The sequence below is a fragment of the Ursus americanus genome, chromosome 32 (assembly GCF_024610735.1).
Source record: "Ursus americanus isolate L20-20 chromosome 32, mUrsAme1.1.p, whole genome shotgun sequence".
NCBI classification, from domain to species: domain Eukaryota; kingdom Metazoa; phylum Chordata; class Mammalia; order Carnivora; family Ursidae; genus Ursus; species Ursus americanus.
In genome coordinates, this window is record NC_142158.1 from 3985328 (window position 1) to 4007437 (window position 22110).

A 22110-nucleotide genomic window follows, 5' to 3' on the forward strand; every position below is an offset into this window, starting at 1 on the left:
GGAAATCAATAGTCCCTACAATGAGCCTGACGTACAATCAGACTTGGGAGTAAAAACCTCAATCATCTCAGTCTTGAGAGAGAAATTCAGGGGCACCTGGCTGGCTCAGTGAGCAGAGCAACTGACTCAATCTTGGGGTCGCGAGTTTGAGCCACACACTGGGTGTGAGGCTTACTTACAAAAAAAAAAGTCTCCTTGTTTCCTCCATGATAGCAGAGGATTAGAAAGAAAACAATATAAAACCACAGAAGTGGACACACTTTCTAGAGCCTGGTTGTACTTCATTCTTCCCAGATACACACAATGCTCAACAAGCTGAAGTTTATTTCTCACACACACAAGTCACGTCTGACCACTGAGAAAAGCTATTTACATAAAACATCATAGATTAAAAATACATAGTATTTGTATTTTCATACAACGGGGTCCCAGGATTCAAACAAGGAGGTTTGATTCCAACTCTGCAGCACAGAGTGGTTTGCTCTGCTACGAAGAACTCTAGCGGAGGTCAACTCGGGCTGCAAATTCCTCAAGGTCACATACGAATGCCCTTCACACCGCCGGCTCTGCGCCCGTAGAGGAAGACACGGCTTCTTCAGCACACGCGCCCACATCTGCGGCTTCCACGCCCGTTGCCTCGCCGGTTTCCTCTTCCCAGTCACGTTCCTGACCAACGGGTGACTCAGAGTTACCCAGGGGTCCCCCGTGCAGTCTCTTTGGAAAGAACAAACCAACAATGTACTGTAAACACTGGAAGGCCCGAGTCTGCTAGCAGTATGCTGATACCACCGGCCCGCCACGCTCTAACGAGGTCCTTCTCCTAATGTCTCTCAATGAAATTCGCTGACCATCAGTCAAGTGTTCTGTCGACGTCTCCACCATGCCGGACCCCATTTCAGCAAAGTCACAGTGCCTAACGATTCGCTCGTTGTTTTAAAGCACTGACATGCCTTTGCAGACCACTTGAGTCAGTGCTTCTCAAGCGACCTAGAGTGAAGGACCAGGTTCCCTGATTTCCAGTGTGCTGTGGACCAACACTTTCACGGCAGTGAAGAGAGCTATTACAGTACTTCCAAATGAAAACGTCAAACAGTCATTCTGTCATGGCTTATAATGTAAGCAATTCAGTACCAGAAAAGCTTTTATTTGAAAAACTTTCTTCCTATCAGCAAGATGATTTCTTTGCAAACATGAGTACGTTTAAGACCTTTTTTTAGTCCAAGACTGTAAAATAACAGTCATCAGGCTAATTCTTTTTTCTTTAAAGATTTATTTATTTATTGGGGGAGGGGGACATGCAGTGGGAGAGGCAGAGGGAAAAAGAGAGAGAAACTCCAGCACTCCTTGCTGAGTTCGAAGCCCGATGTGGGACTTCATCTTAAGACCCTGATATCATGAGCCGAAACCAAGAGTTGGACACTTAACTCACTGAACCACCCAGGCGCTCCCTGCACCCCAGGCTAATTCTTATAAGCACATTTGCTTCTTCCAAATTAAAAAGTCAGGTAAGACCACCAAACTTATTTAGTGTACCAATTAAAAATTCTATAAATGACAGTAACGTCACACTGGCATTAAAGTTAAATTAAAACCTGTCTAAAAACTTGTCAACTGTGAAACAAAAATTTTCCATATTTAAGTAAATCCCTTTTTATATTTCTACAAAACAGATGTTTCTTTTGCTTCATAATAATAATATCTAACAGTTACTGGGCTGCTCTTACGTGCAGGGACTTCTCTCCACTTTCACCATTATGACTCCTTATTCTCATGACAAGCCTACGAAGTACGTACCATTACTCCCATCTGACAAAACACATAAGCTGCTTGACTCAACAAACTTTATGGGGCTGGGCAGGGAGCTAAGACTCACACCCAGGACATCTGATTCCAGAGCCCACACGCTTACTGATTACGCCGCCACCTCAAATGATTAGAAAGTAGAGGGTTCCGCAGCAGGTGATGTTGAAATCCCTACCTCGATCACCTCCGCCAGGTACTGCACATGCTCTGCTACTTCTGCCAACTCTTGATTTTCCTTCTTCAGGCGCGCAATTTCACTGTCCTTTTGTTCAATTTCTTTATGAAGCTATACGACATAAATACAGTTCAGTATTCCACAGATCGGCTATGCTACAAACCAAATCAACACGCCTCCAAGTCTGCAACTGACAGACACATTCAGCACAAAGCTCCTAACAGTGGTGCTAGCGTTGGCCCTCGGTGAGCTGCTTCTGTGCGATTCTGGTAACCGCTCCCTTTCTAATTACATTTTCCTTAGACCAACACTAAAGCTAGTTCGTACCACTCTACCCAAGCAGAAGGAACGTCATCCCGGAACGTTACAGGCCGCCACAGATTATATTCAGTACCTACTTTCTCATTTTCCTTAAGTGCTTCATAGAGAGCCTTCCTCCGTTTTTCTGCCACTTCTTTCCAATATTGAGAGGATGGATTTTCTAAAATAAATTAATGTTTTCATGTAAACCTTGAAAATAATTACTATCGTATGCTGCTGTAAAAACCCAGTGATTTTTCTACTAAAAAAAATGTTCCCACAATGCTTATAGACCATCACTAGCTTCCTCTGTTGACCCCCTGCCATTATGAGAAGAGCGAGTACGTACGACAGGCTTCCTGTCTCCTTCATTCTCCGCTATGTGCAATTTCCTTTCTTCAAATTCATTCTCTACATACCTGTCTTCTGAAAAGACGATTTCCAAGTCTTGTGACACTTAAGACAATCTAATATCAGAGCTGTCATATTAATCACTATCCTTTTCTTTAATATTTCATCCATATTTGAATCTTAGCAAACAGTAAAGCTTTTCCAAATTCACACAAATTTTAAATTATCAAAACATTTGGGTAAAATATCTAATAGTGTCTCCAGATTAAGAAGCTGTGGGCAGAATTCATAATAGTATAATCAATGATTTGTTATTTTATTCAATGTTTAAATACTAGTTACTAATAGTAATAATTTAAATATTAAGTTATTTATCATAACTAAGAAATTTAAGATAAAAGTTACATATTTTTTCATACCTGCAATCATTAGATCAAACGCTTCTTGAGTAACTTCACTAAAATTTTTGTTTTCACTATGTTCTGGGACATTAACAAGTCCAGAGCTGGAAGCCTTAGATGGTAACTGGTCGTTCCAATGTTTCCTTTTGGACAAGCCTTTAATCAACTATAACGAAAATACACACATCAATCTCATTTATTTTGATTTAATGAACGAGAAAGTTGGGTGGTTTTGTCACGTACGTATTAAAAATAGAGCACTCCTATGTCTCTATCTGTTTGAAATCTTTGGATCTTTTAAAAGAATCACACAAATTTAAAACTCTATCAAAATGTAGTTATTTTTAGGAATTTTATTTGCAGCAACTATCCTAGATTAGACTTGGGTCTAAGGCTTAGCTGAAATTATTTTTACTCTTTTAAATAACTGAGTACCACAGAAAGGCAGTGTTTTCAGACCTGCAAAAGTCTAGACACCCTCAGCTGTGATTTTATGCTTTACAGACAGGGGTAAATGAATGAATCTAACATTTTATTCCCAAAACATTAAACATTATTCCTGTATTCATCCATAACTTCTTAATCATCCCAGTGCTACGGCAGGTCTTCATACCAAGTCTGCACTTCCTAAATTGAACCATCAATACAAAAACCATTTTGTGAGAAACACACAATAGTTATTCTTGAATTATTTCCAAGTTTCAATGATTTAGGGATCTCTGATCAAGGAAATCTTGAAAATGTTTCCTTGATACTAACTAAAGTTAGTATCATCTGTACCCTATTCTAGCCCGATAACACATACCTCATTTTCTCTTCCCACAAGTGATCCGGCTGCAGAAGGCTGAATCATCTTCAGAGTTCTTCTTGGGACAGGACTATTCTAAAAGTCAACATAATTTATTATCTGGTTACTCAGTTGCTATATGGGTTAATACTCCTACTATAATTTAGGGAAAAGGAAACACTAAGAATACTAGTATTTGGTCTGCTATATAATATTATATATGAGCAATATATTGGTTTTTTTCAACTAGCAAACTTGTTATTTCCCTAAAATTATAAAGTTTAAAGAAATCCTAATGGATCACATTACCCAAACTTGACACAAGTAGCTTTTCTCCTTCCATTTCAATACATGCTGTATTATAGTCATCTTGTCAACTAATCGTATCTAGTTACAAGATAAAACATTTCTAAGCTCTAATACCTCAGACCATATGTGATGAAATTGCAGTACAACAGCAATATGTGTATTCCCTCTTAAAAAGATCTGCCACACAGAAACTAGAAACTTACCAGACATCATAACATCTATGGTAGAAACCCACAAAAGGGGTAAACTGGGGGAAAAGGTTGCTTACACTGCAAAGTATTTCTTCCCCTACTCAAAAAGATTCACCTCACGCTTCCTTTAAGTAGTGACTATCCCCTAACACATTTATGTGCATTCACCCAAGGAGTACAATTTTCAAGAATGTATCTTCCACAAAACCAAATACACATCTAAGAGGAACCCCCCGACAATCTTCAGAAGCAGTTCTGCTTCAAGCCCAGTCATCAGGAGCCGGCCACAAAGTCAGTGCCAGAGGCACACTGGAATGCTGTGACTTGCCCACACTACTTGGAAAAAACACAGCCTTCCTTAGAACATGTAAATAGCTTCCCGTATATTTCCTGATCTGAAAGCTCTCTCTCTTTTTGCAAAAAATCATTAGTTATCCTGCCGCCATGGGACAGCAAACAATGGTGAACGCTCAAACAAGGGCCGCAAGAACACGACACCCAAGAAGCGTGAGAAAGTTACTGCTTCCACGCTGTACTTCATGGCACGAGAGCTCACCTTTCCCACGGGACAGTTTCTACTGCTGATTATTATCTCACTCTTGCACTGAAGAACAAATGCCAACTACTCTGAGAACAAATATTACAACAACATTTCAGAGGTAATTTAGATTATAGATGAGTCAACAGTCTCCAGGCAAACAGAAGAAAACCTAACTCTGGACCCTTAAGAATAGGAGGTGTTAATTTACTTAAATGCTTGCTACTAATAATGGCCAAAGAAGCCAGATAAATCACTGTCACATACAAAATGACTATTTTCAAGGTTAACTTTTATACATGTGAGCTTGAAGCACCCAGCCCCCAAGACGGAATATGGCTATCAACCTTTTCTTTACACACATCAGGCATCAGAATTAACAGACTCCTTAGAGCCAAGAGGTTCAGGTTCTTAGGTATGAATGGGTGCTAGTCTTTTTAGAAAACCATCTGAGATTCTGGGAACCCTTCTTTCTCTCAAAAAAATTTTTAAAAAGCACACAAGAGCATTACACGAAATTTTGCATAACTGGTAGGAAACCCATAAACTCCTATAATTCACTCTTATAGATCTAGTTTTAGTCCAATTTCCTTCTTTTACAGAGATATATAAACTGAGACTGGGATGCTAAATAATTCACCCAAAGTCACAGTTTTGGAAGCTAAATCAAGAACCAAACAGAACCCAGTCCTTTTATATCCAAGATAGTTGTACTCTAGCTAGTAAATAGATTTTTCTTTAGATATAAGAATCTGCTGAAATAATATAAACTGTCTGGGATTTGCCTCAAAATAATTAGGTGGCTCAAGGAGGAGTGAATGAAAACGTAGATGAAACAAGATTAGCCATATACTGATAACTGGTGAAAATTTAGATTATTACACTGTTAACTAATATTTGAAAATTTTCATAATAAAAAGTTTAAGCACACACACAAAGTTCAGTGGGAAGATGTCATCATCCTAAATGGAAAGGGATAGACTCAAATTATCAATGCACAGTATTATTTAAGAAAAATAATGTAAGGACGCTAAGGCAAGGTAAACCATCTATCAGAAAGCATCTGCTATCACTTATGAAAGGCTTTTATTTACTCTATTTAATTTAAATCTGCAAAATGATAGTCTTCCTGAAGATGTGGTCTTGTGGCCAGGAATCCTTACCCTCTAAGTTGTGTGGCAGAACCTTGGTAAGTTGTAAATTCATTTAGAACCTTAACAGCAAAGTCAGTCAAAGTTACAAATTCAAAATTAAACTCTGTTCTTATTGTTATACAAATAAATATTTGGGGTAAGATTTCCAGTGACGGCATCGTATTGGGATTCAAAAAGTGTAGCAAAACAAGCAGGTGCACTGGTAATGAGTCTGATGTTCTCTGGACACATGTGCACTGTAACACAAAATGTGTCTCTGTGGTCAAAGACACCAATTCTCAAGATACAAAGGATTTTAATAGAGTCATTTTATAAAATGTAGGAGTGGAAAGAAAGCAATCACAATCTTATTTACAGAGAATCCTAAGGAATCTACTAAAAAACTACTAGGTCTAATAAACAAGTTCAGCAAGGTTGCAGGATGTAAGATCAAATTTAAAATGCAAAAATCGACTGTCTTCCATATAGTAGCAATAAACATGTAGAAAATTTAATTCAAGAAATAATTCTATCTATAGTAGCATTAAAAATAAAATACTTAAGAAAAAACTAAAAGGACTATAAAACTCAATACTCTGTTAACTACCAAAACATTGTTGAAAGAAATTAAAGAAGACCTAAACAAATGGACGGGGCACCTGGGTGGCACAGCGATTAAGTGTCTGCCTTTGGCTCAGGGCGTGATCCCGGCGTTACGGGATCGAGTCCCACATCAGGCTCTTCCGCTATGAGCCTGCTTCTTCCTCTCCCACTCCCCCTGCTTGTGTTCCCTCTCTCTCTGGCTGTCCCTATCTCTGTCGAATAAATAAATAAAAAATCTTTAAAAAAAAAAAAAAAACAAATGGAAAGATATCACATGTGATGGGATCACAGAACTTACTGTTCAACCATAATTAATTTTTTAAAAATTCTCTACTGTTACTTGTCCTCTGGTTAAAAGTTCGGCACTTCAAAGTTTATAGAAACAATAGCCAGATTACATTTAGTTAAATTATGTCAAAATGCTTCTAACCACATGCTTTCTCCAACAAATGAAAGTGATTCTATCACATACCTTTACATTCTCTTTGACTCCTTCTTGTTTCTGCTTCATACTGGGATTCATTATCCACCTGGTGAAGCACAAAGAACTAGTAATTCATGAACAGAAAATGGTTTGAACCTGAAGGTGGAGTTTATATTTTTTTTTTTGGTGAAAGTTTTACAATCATAGAAATCATACTACTGTATGGTGGAACTACTATCTTTTCTCACTGTATCCAAACTCAGCCCTATCAATGACCACAATGACTAAAGTTAGTGACTCTTAACCATCGACATTAAACACACACACACAATAATTCTGGTTTGGAAACATCCTGTTACAACAGGAAAATTAGGTATTCTAAACAAATTTACAAAACACTGTGGTGCCCTGGATTAAACAGAGGGCTCAAAAAAATCTGAGAAATGGTCACCAAGAAAGGCAAAAATGGTAAATGGTAACCAGGTACGCAGGTATGCTCAAGTCTGTCCTAAAGAATAGCATTCTAGGGGCGCCTGGGTGGCTCAGTGGGTTCAGCATTCGCCTTTAGCTCAGGTCATGATCTCAGGGTCCTGGGATCCAGCCCCACATTGGGCTCCCTGCTCAGCTGGGAGTCTGCTTCTTCCTCTCCCTCTGCCCCTCCTCCCTGCTTGTGCTCTCTCTCTCTCTCAAATAAATAAAACCTTAAAAAAAAAAAAAGAATAGCATTCTAACTTTGCTGTTTCAAAGGCAGTTTCAAGCTATAATAAAATTGGCTCTGGTAACTAGCAATACATTAGTGATTTAATATCCCATCTAATGAGATTACGTATTCACATTTGTAGGGAATGTTTAACCATCACCATGAACCGAGACACTTCGGGAAGCAAGGAATAGGCAGCAGAAGATAAAGGGATTATCCAATGTGGTTAATCAGACTCGCTCCAAACCCAACCTCTGAACCTCCTGGACAGGTCTGTGCCTGCCAAACACATCTCCTTGATTGCTGTAGATTATGCCTCTAATCGGTGCAGCGGCTTTCAAACTTCGACTATGACTCACCTCCTGTTCGTACATTTACGCCGTGCCCTAGCACAAGCACAGCCGAGAAAGTTTAAAATCCCCTAATTGTATGATGCACCCTATTTTCACTTCTATCTTATGATAAGCAAATACTGGCTGGGACCCACTAAACGGAGCAAATGTTTTTTTCAAACTGCAGGTCGCAGCCCGGGATCCCCAAATTGTTTACTTAGTCACGAACACTGTTTAGAAAAATGTAACTGAAGAGACGAGAAAACACCGAGCGCATAGCGTGTGAGGTGCAAGTACTGCTTCGTGAAACTTCTCATTCCTTGTTTGCATCCCGAATTGCGATGTACGAGACCTTTAAGTGTCATGGTTCAAATAGGTGGAAGCCCCTGACCAAGTGTAGTCTTTCCTAGGTTCATCACTCTGGTCCGCAGCCCTGCACCCTCCCCTCTCTGCACGGGGCTAGGTCCCCAGGAAACGCAGATGAACGGGAGACACCAGGTGACCAACCCCGGTCGTTTTCAACAGGCGACGCAGGACTCAGCGACATTCCCCGGGGGGCCCAGGCTACGGGCCCCTCGGACCCCGGCCAGCTGGAGGCCCACGGGGTGGAGGTTCCGCCTCACCCCGACAGCCGGGGACAGCCAACCCCCCGACGCGGCGAGCCGGAGCTCCCACCCCAGGCCGGGGGTCCGCCGGGCTCGGGGCGGCGCGCCGGGGCTCCCACCGGGGCTCCCACCCGCGCTTCCACCGCAGCGCACGCGTCCGGGACGCGCCCGCCAACCAATCGGGAGCGCGGACAGGAGAGCGCGCCAAAACCGACCCAGCCAATGGGGCAACCCTAGTCCGCGGGGCCCTGCCTCCCCCGCGCTCCCCGCAACGTCCACCCGGGCCCCGGCTGGGGCCCGGCAGCCGTCACGGCAGCGGCCCCACGTACCCACCTCCTTCACACTTAACGGACGGGAGCGCTCAGTCCCGTAGCGGACGCAGGAGCTGTAGCAGCAGCACCTTCCACACCGTCCACGGCCGCTGGAAAAGGCTGCGAACTCCGCCCGCCTGCCACGACAGCCACGTGACCAGCTGACGCCAGATGGATCCAGCGAATCGCCTCCTGACTCCGCCCCTTCGGCCCCGCCCCTTCCTGCGCCTGCGTGGTTGCAGTTGCGCGGATTGGGGCAGGGAAGGCCAGGGTTTTCTGCCCGGGGACAGTTCGCTGCCCTCTGACCTTTCCTCGGAGTTATCCTCTCGGTGCGGCGCTCTCCTCTTATTGCCCTTTGCGAGGGCAGGAGGCGGGGCAAGCCCTCCCACTAGACCCGAAGTCCGGAAAAACAAACTATTGTACAGAACAAACACGGCGTACCTTTCGGCAGAGCCGTGACTGCGCGGACCCCCGATTGTGTTACGGCGCTTACGATTCGGCTGTGTGCATCCTGACTGCGCTGCGGTTCGGTGGGAGGTCAGGAGGCCTGACTCGGCCCTCGGTTGCTCCTGCAGCCGCTCACCGAACGCCCGGCATGCATCCAGGACTGGTCTGGCTCCGGGAGTACAACACTTACTGCAGGCTTAAGGAGCAGGGACCCCTTAGCAACACCTCTAGCTTTGTTTTATCATTATTCTGCGAAATCCTCAACTTCCCTGTGGACATAGTACGTTTAGGTTCACCGGAGTCTGGTCTTTTGTGGACATCTACCGTAACGCAAGTCTGTTTTCCCATTCCTTAACTTTTCCTGGGATTTTCATTCTCGGAGGAATATTCCCCGCACCGCGCACAGCGCCGCTTTCTGGCAGAGCTGTCTCACCTGTGCGCGCACCTGCCCGCGTCCTCCCTCTCTCCCCGGGTTTCCCTTCCACCGAGCTCACAATGTGCAGAACACAGTCCTGTGATCCTGGCTTTGTTGGGGCGAAATACATAAAATCTAAATTCACAAAGGAAAGAGTCCATTGATTGGAAAAGTATCAGTGGACCGGATTTCCAAAGTGAGAATCCTGATGACCAGTGCTGAGTACAAGCACGGTGTCGTTTGATTTGAAACACCAGCCAGTCCAAATAGTAACTCTGACTTCCAGTTTCTTCATTCAGCCGCGAGATAAAAAGGGATCACTGGAAAGATCCCAAATGGGTAAGTGTTTACAAAGTTCTATTCAATTAGCTTGTACTAGGTAGAGTATAAAGCAGAGTTCATAGTGTTGTTTCTTAACCAAAAAGCTGGGAAAGACAAATCTCTTCCACGTGAAAATGGTAAGCAAACCAAGGAGGTAGAATCATGAAGTCACCAAAAAACCTAAGGAGCAGTAAGGGAGTTGGTGATTTTCACGAAGCCCACGTACCCAAATGTTATCTGTAGTTGCTACTAGTATTGCTTGGTTTTGGAATGGAACCTTATACATTTCAGCATTGTTTGACTTTTTTTTTTTTTTAACTCAACATACCAAAGGAGATGATGCCTACTTTAGGAAAAATCGTGAGGCTCCCAGAGTCTAAAACAACCGTTTTCCCAGCTTAGGTTATATCCTTTTTGCTTTGCCTGCTAAGTGATTAACTAGTTAATGTGACTGATTCAGATCTGTACCTGCCCTCTCCAGTTGGGTGGCCACTCGTCAGACAGTGACTATTGAGCACTTGAGATGTGGCTAGTGTTCATCGAAATATGCTATAATGTAACACACACTGGATTTCAAAGATTTAGTGAGAAAAGAATGTAAAGCATTTCCATAATTTTTTGTATTGATCACATGTTGAAATGATACTTTGAATATACTGAGTTGAATGCAAGTGTTGTTAAAATTCATTTCATTGGTTTCATTTTACTTTTTAAAATATGGCTACCTGAAAAAAAATTAATGATAGATGTGGCTCACGTTTGTGTCTCACGTTGTACTTCAGTGAGACGTGACTGTGCTTAAATACTGCAACGTGCGTTATCCCACTGAATCCTCTTAGTAGCCCTGTCAGGTATACGTTTTCTACTCCCTTCTTCACAAGACCGGAGGCTAAATTACAAGCCCAAGATCTCAGACCGCTAGCCAGTGACAGACTGAGACTTCAGATCTTTTGACTTGCAGTCCACATATGAAAAGAGAGAGGTTCTGACAATATTCCTTACTCCAGAGTCAGAAGATCCTTAAGCTCCCAAACTTCTGGGAATGTCTCTACAACGTACACTTTCATACTGTTTTTGAAGAACAAATTTATAGGGAAAACAGTTTTGTAGGAATCTGGAAGAAATTGACAAGTGGTTGTCATTTGATTAGAATTTGGCTCTAGACATCCACATATCCTGTAGTCTTACCTGCACTAAGGAAACCATGGGTATTGATCGGATTAAGAAGATGCAGTAACATTGGCTCACGGATAATCCTTCAGTTGACTGCAATGTTACACTGCACAAGTTTTAAAAAAAATCATGAATGTTTTTCTGTAATCTATTAGCCACTTCTAGGGGAGCACAGACTCCGTTGCTGTGCATTCTAGAACTGTTTGTTCGTGTCTTGCCTAAGAACATTTATAATCAGTTTACCGAAAGAGAAGGAAGGAAAGAAGCACAATAATGAACTGTAATAGAAAAACAAAACCAAGTCATTTAACATGATATAAAGAATAATGATAAATTAAGATGTTAATGAAAGGCAGTAGGACCAACTGAGGAGACATGTACCTTTTTAACAATTATCCTTTATTAAGACTAAACCACATTCCTGAGGTTTTTAGCCAGAGTTCAGAAGTTGCCTATTACATGATAATCCCTATTTTTCTGGGGGAAAAAGCTTCCCTGGGGGAACACATAACAATTTATTACATTCTTTTCAAAAAGCTCTTATAGGATCATTTGTAGAGTGATCTAGTTCCTCCACTCTGAATTATATTCAAATAGTTGAATTTACGTTTTAGGTTACCTGAAATGTGCACAAAGTTGAAAAAAATGAGAGCAGAAAAGAAATTCAAACAGTTTATCAGAATTAGGGTTTTAATTTTTTAATTTTAATTTTTTTATTTTCCTAAATGGGCTCTAGACCCAATGTGGGGCTTGATGGAGAACAAGAGTCTCATATTCTACCAACTAAGCCAACCAGGCACCCTGGTGTTTTTATTTTTAAGGTAACATTTTAATAATTAATAACATGAGATACATACTAATTTTAATGATGATAAATCAGCTTTAAGATAAAAGGCAGTAAACAGGTGATTATAAAGTACCAAGGAAATGAGAAAACACGAAGTGAATGCAGCCCAGGATGAACATACACCTTGTAGTTAAGCCATTATATGTAATTTTTCTTCTCATTGTATTTGTATTTTTAAATTTTTTTTTAAAGCTTAACTTCTTTTGTTCTCACTTTCTTTCATTCATTTTATCTAAGTAATCTCTACACCCAACATGGGGCTCAGACTCATGACCCTGAGATCAAGAGCCACACGCTCCTCCAACTGAACCAGCCAGGCGCCCCATAAAATTTATTATTATTTTTTAGTAATCTCTACATCCAGTGTGGGGCTCAAACTCAGGACCCCGAGATCAAGAGTTGCATGCTTTTCCTACGGAGCCAGCCAGGCGCCCCAGTGTATTTGTATTTCAAAAGGGTATTTTAATTTTCACCTTTCAGAACAGTGAGTATTGATCCTGAGAAGTTCTCATTATTTATAAAAGACATATCTGGGTCTGCTAGCTGTCATTTACATAAAGAAACTGCCGAAATTTCACAGTGGGCTGTCAGTGTTCCTTTTTCAAGACAAGTGCATTCCAAGCAGAAATTTTCTTATTTCTCTCTCTTTCCTTTGATATTTATTTACATTTTATTTCTTAAACCCTGACCATTTCTTTTTTTTTTTTGTTAGATTTTATTTATTTATTTAACAGAGATAGAGACAGCCAGCGAGAGAGGGAACACAGCAGGGGGAGTGGGAGAGGAAGAAGCAGGCTCACAGTGGAGGAGCCTGATGTGGGGCTCGATCCCATAACGCCGGGATCACGCCCTGAGCTGAAGGCAGACGCTTAACCACTGTGCCACCCAGGCGCCTCAAACCCGGACCATTTCTGAAAGGATTTGGGCATGGAGAAATTTTTCACAAAATTCACAGAGTTAATTTTACAAAGGTTAACTTGTTGAGTCAGCTTATGTGATGAGAATGGATTGGGACTACATAAGGGAGGACGGGTGTATTAGGTATTTGTTCAAGAGAAACAAAACCAGTAGGATCGATATAGACAGAAGGAATTCTCCCACATGATTATGTCAGCTGGCAAGTCCAAAATCTGCAGAGCCAATGTCCCAGTTTGAACCTGAAGGCCTGAAGCTCCTATGTCCCAGTTCAAAGGTCATCAGGCAGGAGAATTCTCTCTTATTGGGGGAGATTGAGGGGATGGGATTGGGGGAGGGTTTCATCTGATTGGGTGAGGCCCACTCACATTACAAAAAACAATTTGCTTTACTCAGTTTACTTATTTAAGTGTTAATCTCATTCAAAACACCCTCACAGAAACATCCAGAATAATGTTTGACCAAATATCTGGGCACCACATGGCTCAGTCAAGTTGACCTAAAATTAGGCATCACAGTGGGAAAGAAAGCCTTGCCTGGACCTTGACTGAGGGTGTACTGGGATCCGCTTCGAATGGGAAGGCTTGGAAGTACAGTACAGCCCATGCTCAGCTGATGGGTTAGTAGGAACATCTATGAAGTAGGGAGAGCAAATTATGCCTTAGGTCTTCTTAGTTTCAAAGGAACCAAAAACTGTGAAACATTATGTTCAGATGAAGGATTGTAGCTCTGTTTTCTAGTGGCAGACATTGGCTCCTTGTGAGGTCTGTAAGGGGAGGCTCTGTTCCAAGCCTGTCTCCTGTCCTTGGAGAGGGCACCTTCTCCCTCCTCCTCCTCCTCCATGGGTCTCTGTGTCCAAATTTCCCCATTTGTAAGGACATCAGTTATTGGACTAGGATCTGCTGTAGGCTGAATGTTCGTGTCCCTCCAGAATTCTGAAACCTAATCCCCAACGTGATACTATATGGAGGTGGGGGTCTTTGGGCAGTAATTATAAATGGAATCAGTGCCTTTATGAAAGAGACCCCAAGGAGCTCACTCCATCCACCATGTAAAGACACAGTGAAAAGGTGGCCAAGAAGCACCAGGAACCAGGCCCTCACCAGACAGAATCTGTAGGCATCTTGACCTTGGACTTCCCAGCCTCCAGAACTGTGAGAAATAAATGTTTATTTAAGTCCCCCAGTTTCTGGTATTTTTGCCAAAATAGCCAAGAGTAAGACAAGCTCTACCCTATTGTGTTCACTTGATTGCCTCTATAAGATCCCGTCTTCAAATAAGGTCACATTGTGAGGCACTGTGAGTTAGGACTTCAACCTATGAATTGGGGGAAGGGGGGCACACAATTCAACCCATAAGAGAAAGCTTTTCAGCTTTCCTCGTCTACCCTGCTCAACTGCCTGCTCCTCACTTCAGAGTGAGTAGCCAGCATGCACTCCAGGCCTGATCAGAGCAGTACCCGAGCAGTCCTGCCATGTGTGCGGTCTCTTCCTTTTTGTGGTCATTTCATTTCAACTTTATTGTATTAGAAGCAGAGCTAAGCAGTGCCTACATTTTGAAAGGACTCTCATGCTGCTCTTGATCTTAGGGTCCTAAGTTCTAGCCCCATCTTGGGCACAGAGCTTACTTAAAAAAAAAAAGAAAACTTTAAAAAGGCTCTCAAGAGGAGGAAAACCCTTTGAAAATCCGTTCATCTTGTTCTTAATGAAAAGAATACATTTTTAAAGGGTTTTTTTTGCACTATAATATTTATTTTTTGTTATGATTATTTTTTTAATTAACATATAATGTATTATTGGTTTCAGAGGTAGAGGTCAGTGACTCATCAGTCTTACGTAACACCCAGTGCTCATTACATCACATGCCCCCCTTAATGTCCATCACCCAGTTTCCCCATCCCCCCACCCCCCTCCCCTCCACCAAACCGTAGTTTGTTTCCTATGATTAAGAGACTCTTATGGTTTATCTCCCTCTCCGGTTTCCTCTTGTTTTATTTTTTCCTCTCTTCTCCTACAGTCTTCTGTTTTGTTTCTTCAGTTCCACATATCAGTGAGATCATATGATAATTGTCCTTCTCTGACTTATTTTGCTTAGCATAATACCCTCTAGTTCCATCCACGTTGTTTCATATGGCAGAATTTCATTTTTTGATGGCTGAGTAATATTCCATTGTGTATATCTACCACATCTTCTTTATCCATTCATCTGTTGATGAATATCTGGGCTCTTTCCATAGTTTGGCTATTGTGGTCATTGCTGCTATAAACATTGGGGTGCGGGTGCCTCTTTGGATCACTACATTTGTATATTTGGGGTAAATACCCAGTAGTGCAATTGCTGGGTCATAGGATAGCTCTGTTTTCAACTTTTTGAGAAACCTCTATCCTGTTTTCCACAGTGGCTGTACCAGTTTGCATTCCCACCAACAGTGTAGGAGGGTTCCCCTTTCTCCGCATCCTCACCAACATCTGTTGTTTCCTGACTTGTTAACTTTAGCCGTTCTGACTGGTGTGAGGTGGTATCTTATTGTGGTTTTGATTTGTATTTCCCTGATGCCAAGTGATGTTTAGCAGTTTTTCATGTGTCTGTTGGCCATTTCTATGTCTTCTTCGCAGAAATGTCTGTTCATGTCTTCTGCCCATTTCTTGATTGGATTATTCTTTTGGTGTTGAGTTTGATAAGTTCTTTATAGATTTTGGATACGAGCCCTTCATCTGTCATTTGCAAATATCTTCTCGCATTCTGTCAGCTGTCTTTTGGTTTTATCAACTGTTTCCTTTGTTGTGCAAAAGCTTTTTATCTTGATGAAGTCCCAATAGTTCATTTTTGCCTTTGTTTCCCTTGCCTTTGGAGCCCTGTCTAATAAGAAGTTTCTGTGGCTGAGGTCAAAAAGGTTGCTGCCTATGTTCTCCTCTAGGATTTTGGTGGATTCCTGTCTCACATTTAGGTCTTTCATCCATTTTGAGTCTTTGTGTATGGTGTAAGGAGATGGTCCAGTTTCATTCTTCTGCATGTGGCTGTCCAATTTTCGCAACACCATTTGTTGAAGAGATTGTCTTTTTTCCATTGGATATTCTTTCCTGCTTTGTCAGAGATTAGTTGACCATAGAGTTGGGGGTCCATTTCTGGGTATTCTATTCTGTTCCATTAATCTATGTGTCTGTTTTTTTGTCAGTACCATACTGTCTTAATGATTACAGCTTTGTAATAGAGCTTGAAGTCTAGAATTGTGATGCCACCAGTTTTGGTTTTCTTTTTCAACATTCCTTTGGCTATTTGGGGTCTTTTCTGGTTCCATACAAATTTTAGGATTCTTTGTTCCAGCTCTGTGAAAAAAAGCTGATGGCATTTTGATAGGGATTGCACTGGAAGTGCAGATTATTCTAGTTAGCATAAATATTTAAACAATATTTGTTCTTCCAATCCATGAGCATGGAACGTTTTTCCATTTCTTTGTCCTTCCTCAATTTCTTTCATGAGTGTTCTATGGTTTTCTGAGTACAGATCCTTTGCCTCATTGGTTAGATTTAGTCCTCGGTATCTTATGGTTTTGGGTGCAGTTGTAAATAGGATCGACTCCTTAATTTCTCTTCCTTCAGTCTCAGTGTATAGGAATGCAACTGATTTCTGTGCATTGATTTTATATCCTGCTACTTAGTGAATTCCTGTAAGAGTTCTAGCGATTTGGGGGTGAGGTCTTTTGGGTTTTCCACATAGAGTATCATGTCATCTGCAAAGAGTGAGTTTGACTTCTTCTTTGACGATTCGGTTGCCTTTTATTTCTTTTTGTTGTCTGATTGCTGATGCTAGAACTTCTAGTATTATGTTGAGCAGCAGTGGTGATAGTGGGCGTCCCTGCTATGTTCCTGACTGAGAGTTGTTCCTGATTGATAATGATATTTGCTGTGGACTTTTCATATATGGCTTTTATGATTTTGAGATATGCTCCCTCTATCCCTACACTGTGAAGAGTTTTAATCAAGAAAGGACGCTGTACTTTGTCAAATGCTTTTTCTGCATCTATTGAGAGTGTCATACGGTTCTTGTTTTTTATTTATATAATGTATCACATTGATTGATTTGTGTATGTTGAACCACCCTTGCAGCCCAGGAATAAATCCCACTTGGTTGTGGTGAATAATCCTTTTAATGTACTGTTGGATCCTATTGGGTAGTATTTTGGTGAGAATTTTTGCATCTGTGTTCATCTGGGATATTGTTCTGTAATTCTCCTTTTGGTGGGGTCTTTGTCTGGTTTTGGGATCAAGTTAATGCTGGTCTGATAGAAAGAGTTTGGAAGTTTTCCTTCCATTTCTATTTTTTGAAACAGCTTCAGAAGAATAGGTATTAATTCTTCTTTAAATATTTGGAAGAATTCCCCTGGGAAGCCATCTGGCCCTGGGCTCTTGTGTGTTGGGAGATTTTTTATTACTGCTTCAATTTTCTTGCTGGTTGTGGGTCTGTTCAGGTTTTGTATTTCTTCCCGGTTCAGTTTTGGTAGTTTATATGTCTCTAGAAATGCATCCATTTCTTCCAGATTGTCTAATTTGTTGGCATATAGTTGCTCATAACATCTTCTTATAATTGTTTGTATTTCTTTGATACTGGTCGTGATCTCTCTTTCATTTATGATTTTTATTTATTTGGGTCCTTTCTGTTTTCTTTTTGAAAAGTCTGGCTAGAGATTATCCATCATTAATTCTTTCAAAGAACCAGCTCCTAGTTTTGTTGCTCTGTTTTACTGTTCTTTCGGTTTCTATTTCATTGATTTCTGCTCTAGTCTTTGTTATTTCTCTTCTCCTGCTGGGTTTAGGCTTTATTTGCTGTTCTTTCTCCAGCTACCTTAGGTGTAAGGTTAGGTTGTGTATTTGAGGTCTTTCTTGTTTCTTGAGAAAGGCTTGTAGTGCTATATACTTCCCTCTTAGGACTGCTTTTGCTGCATCCCAGAGATTTTGAACAGTTATGTTTTCATTTTCATTTGTTTCCATGAATTTTTAAAATTCTTCTTTAATTTCCTGGTTGACCCATTCATTCCTTAATAGGATGCTCTTTAGCCTCCATGTATTTGAGTTCTTTCCAAATTTCCTCTTGTGATTGATTTCCAGTTTCAAAGCATTGTGGTCCAAAAATATGCAGGGAATGATCCCAGTCTTGGTACCAGTTGAGACCTGATATTTGACCCAGGATGTGATCTATTCTGGAGAATGTTCCATGTGCACTAGAGAAGAATGTGTATTCCGCTGCTTTAGGATGGAATGTTCTGAATATATCTGTGAAGTTCATCTGGTCCAGTGTGTCATTCAAAGCCCCTGTTTCCTTGTTGATCTTCTGCTTAGATGATCTGTCCATTGCAGTGAGGGGGGTGTTAAAGTCCCCTACTATTATTGTATTATTATTGATGTGTTTCTTTAATTTTGTTATTAACTGGTTTATATAATTGGCTGCTCCCATGTTAGGGGCATAAATATTTACAATTTTTAGATCTTCTTGTTGGATAGAACCTTTAATTATGATATAGTGTTCTTTCTTATTACAGTCTCTTATTACAGTCTTTGGTTTAAAATCTAATTTGTCTTGCTTTTTTATCTAATCTGATGCCCTGTGTCTTTTGATTGGGGCATTTAACTCATTTACATTCAGGGTAACTATTGAAAGATATGAATTTAGTGCCATTGTATTGCCTGTAAGGTGACTGTTACTGTATATTGTTTCTGTTCCTTTCTGGTCTATGTTACTTTTGGGCTCTGTCTTTGCTTAGAGGATCCGTTTGAATATTTCTTGTAGGACTCATTTGGTGATCACAAATTCTTTTAGTTTCTGTTTGTCCTGGAAGCTTTTTATTACTCCCTCTATTTTGAATGAGATCCTAGCAGGATAAAGTATTCTTGGCTGCATATTTTTCTCATTTAGCACCCTGATTATCTCATGCCAGCCCTTTCTGGCCTGCCAGGTCTCTGTGTCTAGGTCTGCTGCCAGTCTAATGTTTCTACCCTTGTAGGTTACAGACCTCTTGTCCTGAGCTGCTTTCAGGATTTTGTCTTTATCTCTAAGATTTACAAGTTTCACTATTAGATGTTGGGGTATCGGCCTATTTTTATTGATTTTGGAGGAAGTTCTCTATGCCTCCTGGATTTTGATGCCTGTTTCCTTCCCTAGATTAGGGAAGTTCTCTGCTCTAATCTGCTCCAGTATACCTCTGTCTCTCTCTTTTTCCTCTTCTGGGATCCCAATGATTCTAATATTGTTTATGTTTCAGATTCTCCCCTTGTGATCTAGTAGTTGTTTATCTTTTTTTTCTCAGCTTCTTTAGTCTCCATCGTTTTCACTAATTCTCTCTTCTACCTCATGTATCCTAGCAGTTAGAGCCTCCATTTTTTTATTGCATCTCATTAATAGCCTTTTTGGTTTTGACTTGATTGGATTTTAGTTCTTTTATTTCTCCAGAAAGGGATTTTCTAGTGACCTCTATGCTTTTTTCAAGCCCAGCTAGTATCTTTATAATCGTTATTCTGAACTTTAGTTCCAACGTGTTACTTATGTCCATACTGATTAGGTCCCTGGCAGTCAGTACTCCCTCTTGTTCTCTTTTTTGAGGTGAGTCTTTCCATCCTATCGTTCTGTCCAGAGAAGAAGAGATGAACAAGAGAATAAAATATTAAAATGGCGACAATGACCCGAGAGAAATATACACTAGACAAATCAGAAGAGACCCCAAACTGGGGGCACCTGGGTGGCATAGCAGTTAAGCGTCTGCCTTCGGCTCAGGGCGTGATCCCGGCATTATGGGATCGAGCCCCACATCAGGCTTCTCCACTATGAGCCTGCTTCTTCCTCTCCCACTCCCCCTGCTTGTGTTCCCTCTCTCGCTGGCTGTCTCTATCTCTGTCAAATAAATAAATAAAATCTTAAAAAAAAAAAAAAAAGAAGAGACCCCAAACTGAAAAAAATAAATTAAAATAATTTTTTTTAAAAAGAAGAAAAGAGAATATAATCCCTTAGATTATAGAGCAATAAACTGACTCTTGTGTGTGTTTTGGTCTGTTTGTTAGAAAACTAGATCCCAAAATTATAAAGAAAGAAAAACTTATATATGTACAAAAATAAAATTAAATATAATGAGAGGATAGACTGTAACAATAAAAATGAAAATTGAAAGATAAGAAAAAACAAAAGAGAAAAAAGCAACAACAACAAAAGGGAAGGGATATACACAGACAGGTAAACAAAACAGAGCCGTACGCTATCTCCTGAATGTATTTTGGTTTGTTAGAGGAAACAAAATCTCAAAATTGTAAAGAAAGAAAAACTTATATATATATACAAAAATAAAACTAAATACATTGGAAGAACAGGATAACTCTAAAGATGAAAATTAAAAGAGTTTAACAAAAAAAAAAAGAAGAAAAACAAGATGAGAAAAAAAGAGAATATGATCAGACAGGTGAGTAGAGCAGAGCCATACACTAGATTTGGGGTATATTTTGGTCTGTTAGAAGAAACTGCATCCCAAAATTGTAAAGAAAGAAAAACTTAGGTATATACAAAAATAAAATGAAATACAATGAAGGCATAGAATTTAACTGTAAAAATGAAAATTAAAAAAGATTTTTAAAAAGAGTTGATAAAATAAGAAATTTGTTGAAAATGGAAAGAGAAAAAAATGTTTTTAATTAAAGTTGAAAGACTAAAGAATCATGGGAAAAAAGCCATGAGTTCTATGTGCTGTATTCCCCTAACGCTGGAGTTTTGTAGTTCTCATTGATCGGTAAACTTGGTCTTGGCTGGAAGTTCTTGCCGATCTTCTGTGGGAGGGCCCTCTTGCAGTGATTCTCAAATGTCTTTGCCCCAGGTGGAACTGCACTCCCCTTGCCAGGGGCCAGGCTAAGTAATCTGCTCCAAATTGCTGTATGTGGCTTCTGTTCCCTGAAGGCTTTCCGTGCAGCTTTAGAGGATGAGCATGAATTTGGCAGCCTCCCAGTCTCTGCCCCGGAGCCGAAAGCTCAGGCCCCACTCCTCAGTGCGCCCTCAGAGAAAAGCAGCCATCACTCCTGTCTCCCTGGTCTCTGTCTGTACTCCATGCTCACCTGGCCTGTGACCGAGCATTTCTATCTCAGGCAAACGGCCCATTTCCAGTCTCCAAACCGTGCAGACTCCTGGGGCGTGCTCCTGCACCTCTCCTCCCAGGGGAGGAGTTGGGGGTCTCCCCGGTTCTGCCACTTGCTGGGCCCATTTGGGGAGCAGTTGCCCAGTAGTGCCCCGGGTCCTGGTTTATGGCAACCAGGAGCTGCGAGCCCACTCCTGAGCTTGCCGATTGCAGCCAGCTTCCCTGCTCAGATGCCCGGGAGCTCTTCCGCACCCATACACCCCTGGCCTTCCTGTGACCCTGGGGATCCTGAGACGACACTGCCCCAGCTAGGATTCCACCCAGCTTCTCCACGTCCCCCACTGGAGTAGACTTGCAAGAGTTCTGATTTTGTGCTCCTCTGCTCTGTCACTTGCCGGTGGCCGGCTGACGGAGGCTCCCTCCCCCCTCGGTCTATCTTCCCATATGTGGTGTGGGATTCACTTCTCCCTACCTCCTCCCTTGCAGAAAGCAGTCGCTTTTCTATTTGTAGAGTTGCAGCTATTCTTTTCCTAGATCTCCAGTTGAGTTCACAGGTGTTCAGAATGATGTGGTAGCTATCTAGCTGAATTCCTGGGACCAGATGAAACTAAGGTCTCCTACTGCACTGTCTTGGACTCTTCCCTCAATTTTATTTATTTATTTTTTTAGAAATCTTTACACCCAACACAGGGCATGAACTCACGACCCCAAGATCAAGAGTTGCATGCCCTTCTGGCTGAACAAGCCAGGTGCCCCAAAGGGAATAATTTTTGAATGAGTTTTGAATATGAGGTCAGAATTTCAGCTTTTGACCTCATACGTCGCCAACCTCAGGAAGTTCTGTCTTCTATGGTAATATGTTTATGAACACACAACATGTGTTCCTGTAACAGACCTGTCTGGAAATCTGGAGTAAATGTAAATG

At 41.1% G+C, this 22110-nt stretch overlaps 2 protein-coding genes across 2 annotated transcripts in view; one reads left to right on the top strand and one right to left on the bottom strand.

The window, feature by feature from the left end:
• Positions 1–307: 307 nt before the first annotated feature.
• GMNN (geminin DNA replication inhibitor) lies at positions 308–9128 on the bottom strand. The gene is made up of 7 exons (XM_045800505.2): positions 8986–9128; positions 7064–7121; positions 3836–3913; positions 3049–3196; positions 2377–2459; positions 1979–2089; positions 308–714 (listed from the first exon to the last, which is right to left on the bottom strand). The coding sequence occupies exons 2-7, from the start codon at positions 7112–7114 to the stop codon at positions 553–555; spliced, it is 633 nt and encodes a 210-aa protein (XP_045656461.1). The 5' UTR covers positions 7115–7121; positions 8986–9128; the 3' UTR covers positions 308–552.
• A 179-nt stretch (positions 9129–9307) lies between these two features.
• C32H6orf62 (chromosome 32 C6orf62 homolog) overlaps positions 9308–22110 on the top strand; it is a 73380-nt gene continuing 60577 nt past the window's right edge. Inside the window, exon 1 of the mRNA XM_087858172.1 lies at positions 9308–10164. The gene's annotated coding sequence lies outside the window, so the exon portion shown is untranslated. The remainder of the gene's footprint in view (positions 10165–22110) is intronic.

Coding starts and splice junctions, on each gene's coding strand:
- GMNN (XM_045800505.2), bottom strand. CDS start 7,114: ATGAATCCCAGTATGAAGCAGAAACAAGAAGGAGTCAAAGAGAATGTA. Junction 3,914..7,063: donor GAGTCAAAGAGAATGTAAAG/GTATGTGATAGA, acceptor GTTGACTTTTAG/AATAGTCCTGTCCCAAGAAG. Junction 715..1,978: donor ACCTGGCGGAGGTGATCGAG/GTAGGGATTTCA, acceptor TTCTTTCCAAAG/AGACTGCACGGGGGACCCCT.